Source organism: Bombina bombina, chromosome 3, assembly GCF_027579735.1.
Source record: "Bombina bombina isolate aBomBom1 chromosome 3, aBomBom1.pri, whole genome shotgun sequence".
NCBI lineage: Eukaryota > Metazoa > Chordata > Amphibia > Anura > Bombinatoridae > Bombina > Bombina bombina.
This window is the reverse complement of record NC_069501.1, coordinates 384,622,369-384,631,344: the sequence shown is the minus strand read 5'-3', so window position 1 is coordinate 384,631,344 and position 8,976 is coordinate 384,622,369. Positions and strand designations below refer to the sequence as shown.

The 8,976-nt window shown below is 36.7% G+C and overlaps 1 protein-coding gene across 1 annotated transcript; it reads right to left on the bottom strand.

Annotated features, from left to right (window-relative positions):
- Positions 1–254: 254 nt before the first annotated feature.
- On the bottom strand, positions 255–8,369 carry LOC128653322 (60S acidic ribosomal protein P2-like). The gene is made up of 5 exons (XM_053706537.1): positions 8,213–8,369; positions 7,103–7,226; positions 3,919–3,967; positions 2,961–3,050; positions 255–364 (listed from the first exon to the last, which is right to left on the bottom strand). Exons 2-5 carry the CDS (start codon positions 7,223–7,225, stop codon positions 291–293), a joined length of 336 nt encoding a protein of 111 aa, XP_053562512.1. The 5' UTR covers position 7,226; positions 8,213–8,369; the 3' UTR covers positions 255–290.
- Positions 8,370–8,976: the final 607 nt, after the last annotated feature.

Below are 8,976 nucleotides of genomic sequence, written 5' to 3'. Positions count from 1 at the left end.
CATGCAATTTTAAGAAATTTCAATTTACTTCTGTTATCAAAATGTATGTTTATCTCTTGGTATCTGTTGAAAACCATACCTAGTTAATCTGAAGAAAAGCAATACACCAATGATAGTAGCTGTTGATTGGTGCAAACCCTCACGTCACTTTTCATTGGCTCAAAAAACAAACCATAAAACCCCACACAAGCCAAAATGCAACCAAAGTTCAGCCACTCATACCTTCTATACCGTTCAATAAAAGTCACAGCAGGTTTATACAAGATTGCATTTTATTTAAGAAAGAGGAATTAATCAAAGAGACCAAATCCCATATCTTCATCAGACTCTTCAGATTCTTCCTTTACTTCTTCTTTCTTTTCAGCTGAAAACAAAAATGACACTTTGAAAAAGGCACAATTCAGTACAACTATATATTCTTGCATACATCTGCAAAAACTGAGAACTTAGCCAGTTTTACTAGACTCTAAAATGTTTTTATTGGAATTTGAACTACTTGTTTTTACTTTAACCACTTTGATGAGTCCTTCACATTGCAGCCTGTAGTTGCATGACAAACCCTTTTGTTTTGTCGATCTGTCATTTTCATTGGTTCCCCCACACTACAGGCCAGAGATCATGGGGGGGGGGGGGGGGGGGCCTAGAGTGCAGCACTTCAAGGCTTCATGTAAATTCTGGTGATGTCAATGTAAGACACAAAGGGGCCGAACCTGGATGCACAGGCAGCTGCAGGGAGGTTGTTCTTCCAACCCATCAATATTATAATTCCCAAAAACCAATGTGGGCCACTACTTCACATCTGGTTACCCTTGATGACAATTTAGTAAGGTGATCACAGTAACAGCAGAGGTCGCTGGGCCATTTTCAATATTTACTATAATCTACACAAAAAAGTTATACTTTATTTTCTTAAGTTTTTGCCGCAGCCATCTTATGCCATGAATCAACTCTAATAATGGCACATTGTGAATCTGCTGGGCCTGCTGAAATTATATATAAAATATTTGTATTTTCATAAAATTGTTAGTTCTTAAAAGGACATCCCAAGGCAAGCCTAAAATATACATATACATCAATGCATCTCACCTTTTAACAGAAGCATTTTTGCAATATATGTATATTAGAAAAAAAATGCTTCTAATAAAAGCTATCACTTGGTGTGTGTTTTTACAGTAGATGTGAACCATAAGTAAATAATTTTCTGGCACCAGCATTTTAAACAGTCTGCTCCGAAAACTGACAGTACCTTGTATTGTTATCGATGAATCAATTTACATGATACAAGGCACCGCCGGAGAGACAGCTTAAAATGGTAAATCAAAGCGAAAACTCACCCTGTCTGTGCCATGGCAGTTAGTCAAAGTCAGAGCCCACGGCACAGCGCTCTTCTTCAATGAGGTGACATTTCCACCTCTAAACCAATAGCCGTGAATGTCATATGACAGTGTTAAGAGGTAGAAGAGCTCTGCTGTGCAGAAGGCTCTGACTTTATCAAGCTGCCACGGCACAGATTAGGTGAGTTTAGCACCCTTATTTTAATAAATGAACCTTTTTTTTGTGGTAAATCCTAGCATTTTTTTTTAAACGCTCAGATTTACCATCACTTTAAATTGCTGGTGCATAAAACAATTTAGATGCACAAACGCAGCAAAAGCTCACACTAAAGTCAGTGACCACGTTCACTAGAAGCATTGTTAATAGAACAAGTATAATGCAAAATTATTCCATTAAAAAGAAAAATGCATTGATGTAGATTGAGAGGCTTGCAAAACAATTTTATCAACCCTTAGACTAATTTAACTGTCACTAAAATTAATATTTTTAGTGGCTCACAAATACATTTGTCAAAGCTCAATTTAATATATTTTAAAACGCTCTACAGTAAAAATAATAAAGACTTAACACACACACACATATATATATATATATATATATATATATAAAAATATAAAAAGTTGACTAATCATGGCTCAAAATTTCAAGCCCTAAGCTACTAGCCAGACCAAAATGTTACGACACCTTTGATCCCACCCACTACTCACCCATACCACACCCAGTAACTCACCACCCTCTTTGCATATGTTTAGCCAATGTGAAATACCTTATTGTGAAGTAATTTTGTAGTATTATTTATGTTTTATACCATAAATTAACCTTTTAGTGCCGTTATACCGCTGTATTCCGTCCAAATGATGCTGGGCTTTAGCGCCGTTAGGACTAAATATGTCATAGCCGTTTGGCTGTCCTGAAGCCAACAGCGCTTCCTGGATGTGATCGCGGTCTGGAGGGCGTGCCTAGCGTCATAGTGACGCCCCCTGACCTGATCCCATAATTGAAATCTCGCGATCGCGGGATTTCAATTTGTCTACATCGGAACGTTGTTCCGATGTAGACATTATGACCCTGTCATGAAAGGGTTAAATAATGCTCCATACAGTAATAAATTAACAAAAGTGCATAGTAGTTAGCAACATCAACTAAGGTTTCGGGGAAGACAACATCTGGACAGAAAAATGTTGAACTGAGAGTGCAGTGTTGACATTAATGTGAGGTCATAGCAGACCTGAAAAAAAGGTTTTATAATTATCTAATTTATCTTTCTCCACTGCATCCTCTTTCCAATCTCTTTTTTAACCCCCTTTCTCTCTCAGGCCATATCTTGTTTTCACTCATCTCTTCACTCTTTTCTCCACTCTCACTTTTCCTCTTCAATCTCTCTCTGTCCCTATTTACCCTCTCAGAAGTAACAGTCTAAGCACTAATGGGGTCCCTATAGCCCTAGAGGAATAACCTATCCTTGCCCTTTCATGGATATTTGAAACATGTAGCTCAACATTCACTCACTAGCTTTCATTCGCCAATGGCTAGTGGAAATGTTGTGCCCTGCGCTAATCATTTATTTAAATGGATTGGATGTAAAGCCTTTGAATGGCTGTATTATCACATATGTAGTATATTACCTGTTGCAGCAGCTCCTCCGGCAGCTGGAGCAGATGCAGGAGCTGCAGCCACAGCACCTCCACTTGGTACTGAGGACAGTTTGGAAAGACCTGTAGATAAAAAATAAATAAAATAAGGAATGTTATTTGAAAATAAAGACCAAAAATCCAGTTTCTGTCTTAGGACCTTGTAGTGAGATCCTATGATTACTTACAAACCAATAAGCCTTGAGGATTAACAACTCAAATTTTCAGGTTACGTACAGTATGACACCACTAGAATGTTAATGCATGTCATTATTATAGAAAATTAGCTTCTTTGGGGCCAGTGATACAGTTGAGTACAGCGATAAAAAAAAAAAAAAAAAAAAAGGGGGTTCTCTCTATTTATACTATTCTGTATACAGAAGTATTCTACAAAAAGGTCTGATTAATATGATCCTGTACCTTTTGGTTCATTGTTGCTTTAGAGTAATTTTTCTTTGTTCTCTTGCTATCTTTATTTGAAAAAGCAGGAATAAAAGTTTTGGGGCCTGCCTATTTTTAGTTCAGTACCCTGGATAGGGCTTGCTGATTGGTGGCTACATCTAGCCATCCAATCAGCAAGCACAACCCAGGTTCTCAGTCTAAAATGGGCCGTCTCCAAAGCTTTTATGCCTGCTTTTTCAAAGATAGATAGCAAGAGAACGAAGAAAACATTACAATAGGAGTAAATTAAAAAGTTGCATGCTCTCTCTGAGTCATGAAAGAAAATATTCAGGTTTACTATCCCTTTAACACAAGAAATTCTGACATCACTATAAAGATTCTAGACTTTAGAATCTAGAGGGTAGGTTAACTACATACAAGCTTCTGAATCTTCTGTACTTATGTTCTGAAATGGTTTCTAAAACGTCCTGCTGTGTTGATTGATATTTGTAGACACTACATGAAAAAGAAAGTATCAACAGGAAACAAAAATACATAAAATATGAATTACCAGAGTTGACTACATCTTCGATGTTCTTGTCACCGAGTTCACTGATCAACTGTGTAAAATAAAAAGAAATTAGCTTATGGAATATGCTACAAAATATCAAAGGATGGTAATATATCTAAAGTGGATATTTTACGTAAAACCTTTAAAAGGGATACTAAACCCAATTTTTTATATTTTATGATTCGGCTAGAGCATGCAATTTTCAGCAACTTTCTAATTTAATCCTATTTTTTCTTCGTTCTCTTGCTATCTATTTGAAAAAGTAGGAATGTAAGCATAGTAGTCGGCCCATTTTTGGTTCAGCATCTAGGCAGAGCTTGCTGATTGGTAGCAAAAGGTACCCACCAATAAGCAGGTGCTACCCAGGTTCCTATGCTTACATTCCTGCTTTTTAAAATAAAGACAGCAAAAGAACAGAGAAAATTTGATCATAGGAGTAAATTAGAAAGTTGCTTAAATTGCAAGCTCTAGCCGAATCATGAAAAAAATAAAATAAAATTGGGTTATATTTCTTTAAAACGCATGCATTTGGTGATAATTCAGTGATCAGATGCCCCAAGATTGTGCTACTACCGCCGTATTTTGAAAACCCTGTGTTCACTGTAAATTAATTTTAGATAGACACTCTAATAGAGAATACTAGTAATAGAAGGCAGCACAATAATGTGAAAATATTAGTAGAGACTGCGCATGAGACAAACATACCTGGCCCTTAAGGACCAGCGTCCATGCGCAGTAGAGACTGCGCAAGGACAGCGCTGGTCATTAAGCCCTTAAATTGAATGTAAACTTTCATCAATTAGTGCCCGGTTTTAAAAAAAATACTATTAAAAACAGGGGCACTTTCATTCATGAAAGTTTACATTGCAGCGTATTTTTACAAATACCTTTCTCTTGAGCAAAGCCGGATCGCTGATCCCCCGCCTGCTTGTCCTGCTGTACTTACACAGCAATGACAAAACCGGCTTTCTCCAATCACGGCTTCCCAACCAAGAGTGTTCGTCTCGTGAGGCCCTGCCGTGATTGGAGGACATATTTACAGAGGACCTGCAGGCGTTTACAGACTACTGATGGCTCCTGTTTGTCTAATCTGTCTTTTCATATGCAGGGGGGAAGAGAGTCTGCTCTCAGCCCCTTTCACTTGAAGCTTCTAAGTAAGTTTTTAAAAGGTTTTCAACTGGATTTTTAGATCTGTTTCTGTGCATATTCTTCTTTATAGTAGTGTCTATTACATGCAGCTATTTGAAAATTGGTGTATACTCTCCCTTTAATTGTCCTTTAATTTAGTTAGCTGAAAATGCTGCAAATCAGCAGATTTATACAATTTTCAGGATTTTAAAATTGCATTTTTGTTAAAAAAAATAAAATAAAAAAAAAAAATCTGTTTTAAAAGCAAAATTACTGTAAAAAACATGGTTTACAACATGGTGTCTAAAGGCTAAACTCCCCAAACATCCCTCTAACAAACACTAACTCTGAGGGGAAACCGGACTTCAGTATACACTGAAGCACATAATACTTTAACCACCTCCAAAGGAGGCAAAGTTTAAACAGATATGAGTGAGGTGGGTGGGGTATTTATAGGCTTTGAGGTTTGGAAAACTTTGCCTCATCCTGGTAAGAATGTATATCCCATATGTAACAAATCGTGGACTCTCGCCACCTATATGAAATAAAGTTGCTTTTAAAGCGTTTGAAAATAACCAAGACATAGCTCGTGTCTGATAATTTCAGGTGCGCGCACACACAAAAATACACCCCCCCCCCTCCAGCTGGCTTGTGATTGACTGGGAGCATGCCTGCCCTGTCTACTGCTTATAGACGTTTTCAGGAACCTGTGCACATTTAGTCAGACAAAAAAAAAAAAAAAGGCCAACTTCTGCAGGTTGTATCACATATAGCAGCTTTATAAAAATTCTGAAGTATACAAACACAAAATATCTAAGGAAGAAGTAAGCCCATGTGCCAACATCAATCTTGCACAAGACCACGTGCTCGCTTTTTACCACCAGACACACAGATATTTAGATCCCGATTGGATCTAGTGTATTACTTTATAGGTACTTTGATTAAAGGCCAAGTAAATACAGTAGATTTGCATAATCATTAAATGAATGCTAAAAATAGATTTTAAAATTGTGTCTATTTCCACTCCCCCTTGTATGTGACAGCCATCAGCCAATCACAAATACATATATTCTGCATATGAAGAGATCTATTATACTAACAGAAGCAATCTGAAGTCTGTATAGATCTAAAACATTGGGGTTTGTTTAGGAGTCTAAAAATCAGCACAAATTAAAATTGAATACATGTGTTAAATTATGCAATTAACTTGTGCTTTGGATAGCAGAAAATGATAGAATATGAGAGAATATTACACTAACCCCACACCTGGCTACTTCATAATGCCACCAGGCTGGTTTTATTGACCACCCGGCTAAAAATTTTAGCCAATATTAAGCTAAAATTAGCTATTAAAATGTTCAATTTTTAGTGCATCAATTATAGTTGAATACATTTATGTTAAATTATGCAATGTGTTTGTGCTCTGGATAGCAGAAGAGAATATTACAACTGGTTACTTCATAATGCCACCCGGCTGGCAAAACCTTCTGTGGAGAACACTGCATGTTTTTTGGAAACTTACAAAAACAGCTTTTACTTAACCTTTTAAAGCCGTTATGCCGTTCCATTCCGTCATAATTAGACTGGGCTTTAAAGCCGTTATGACGGAATGGAACGTCATAACTAACGGCTGTCCTGAAGCCTTCTGTGCTTCAGGGATTTAATCGCGGTCTGGAGGGCGTTCCTAGGATTGTAGGGACGCCCCCCAGATGCGATCCAATAATTGAAATCTCGCGATCGTATGCACGATCGCGTAGTTTCAATTTGTCTACATCGGAACAGTTGTTCCGATGTAGGCACTTTAACCCTGTCACGAAAGGGTTAAAAGTTTTGTGGGTATAAAAAAACAAAAACATAAAAACACATTGATATACTGAATTTCTGATTGTTTATAACCATGATTAAAAGAAAACAATTATTGCTGTGACTTTGATCCAAGGCTACACAGAAGTGGGATAAAATAGGATTATTCGTTCATTTTTTTTAAAAAAAATTTTGCAGCTCTATCTACATAGATGGTGATGATGTTATAATAGCATCCAGAGTATCAACTCACCTTACTGATACGTTCCTCATCTGCCTCAATCCCAACACTGGAAATTATTTTTTTAATATCCTTGGCGGAGGGGCTGGTGTTACCTCCAAGGGTAGCAAGTAGGTAAGCGGCCACGTAACGCATTCTGCAAAAACAAAAAAGTTTTTAGGGTTAATAATAAATTTCACTTACATAAAATTAGTTATGGTTATCTGCAGAAATTTACTTAAAGGGACAGTATTTCATTATTTTTATGGTTTAAAAAGATAGATAACCTCTTTATTAACCCACATACTGTTTACCTCTGCGATTGCCATGTATTTACACCTCTACAGACTGCCCCCATATTTCAGCTCTTTTGACAGACTTGCATTTTAGCCAATCAGTGCCCTCTCATAAATAACTCCACTGGCATGAGCACTATGTTACCTATAATATGGCACACAACTCCCTCTAGCCGTGAAAAAAATGTAAAATGTATTCTGATAAGAGACAGCCTTCAAGGGCTTATAAATTAGCATATGAGCCTACTTAGGTTTAGCTTTCAACTAAGAATACTAAGAGAACAAAGCAAATGTGATCAAAGTAAATTGGAAAGTTGTTTAAAATTACATGACCTATCTAAATCATGAAACTTTAATTTTAACTAGACTAGCCCTTTAAAAGCTGACAATGCAATTATTTTTATTGCTGATTTTTTTTTTAATTTTTAATCTTAAAATTATTTTTGTCATAATTCAGCTTGACTAAACACAATACAAGGCAAATATTAGTCAAGAAAATAATTTAGAATACTAGACTTGATACATTTAATGGGACATTATAGTGATAAAATTAAACAGCAAGCTGCATACTAGACATTTTAGATGTGCTTTGTCAAATTGAATTGTGGTCTGTGAGTATAAACTATACACGTGAGTTTACCGCAGCTACATAAAGGTAAAACACAAGCAGTGTGTATAGCGTGATGAACTCCCTGAGGCCCATACTCATCATGCACCACGTCTGCTAACATAAAAAAATAAATTTACAAAGTCTTTCTGTGTCACGTGCAAGTGTTACCCTATTTAAGTATCTTCTGTCACAAAAGCTATATGCTACAATGCCTTCAAATCCCAATATATAACTCACTTTAAGTCTAAAAGAGACCCGAAACGATGTGCACGCTCCTGAAATCCGGAAACCGAGAGAGAGAGGGAAGGAAAGGGCTTCCCAGGCAAGGGACCAGGGGCTGTGCAGTTCAAAGGTTAAAGGGGCGAGGCTACAAAATGTCAATATGTCAGCTAGTTTTTATGTTTACGTTTAGCATAAAATGCTTTGAATCACTTTTTTAATCTGAAACATATTATTCAAAATCATTTTCGAAATTGCTTAAATTATTACACTAGTAATCCGATTCCTCACAATGTACGTTCATGTACTATACGTCAACAGAGCAAGCGCGCTGTCGCCTTTGAAGTCACGCAGTCGAAGGGAAGACGCCGCACCAGGAAATAACAACACGCATGCGTGAAAGTGAGTAACGCCAGGATTCAATCTACATGTTGAGATCGAGATGAGCCAAGTCAACATGTATATCAATGACCTATACAGTTGGTGCTTGAGTGTTCTCTAATTGAAGGAACTATAAAATCGTTTAATCCCTTAAAATGACTACAATGCATTATTTAGCAGTAATTAACCCCTTAAGGACCTGGAATGTTAGAGAAAAAAATGTTAAAAATACTGGAGAATTGTAAGCCTCACTTTGATTAAACAGAAATAGCGCCTTGTTTTTTTATCATTTATTTTTTTTAGTAGACAACCCAATGTATTGATCTAGCCCATTTTATTATATTTCTTGCCACTGTTTTGTCACCAAATGCGATCGAATAAAAAAAAAAAATCTTTAACTT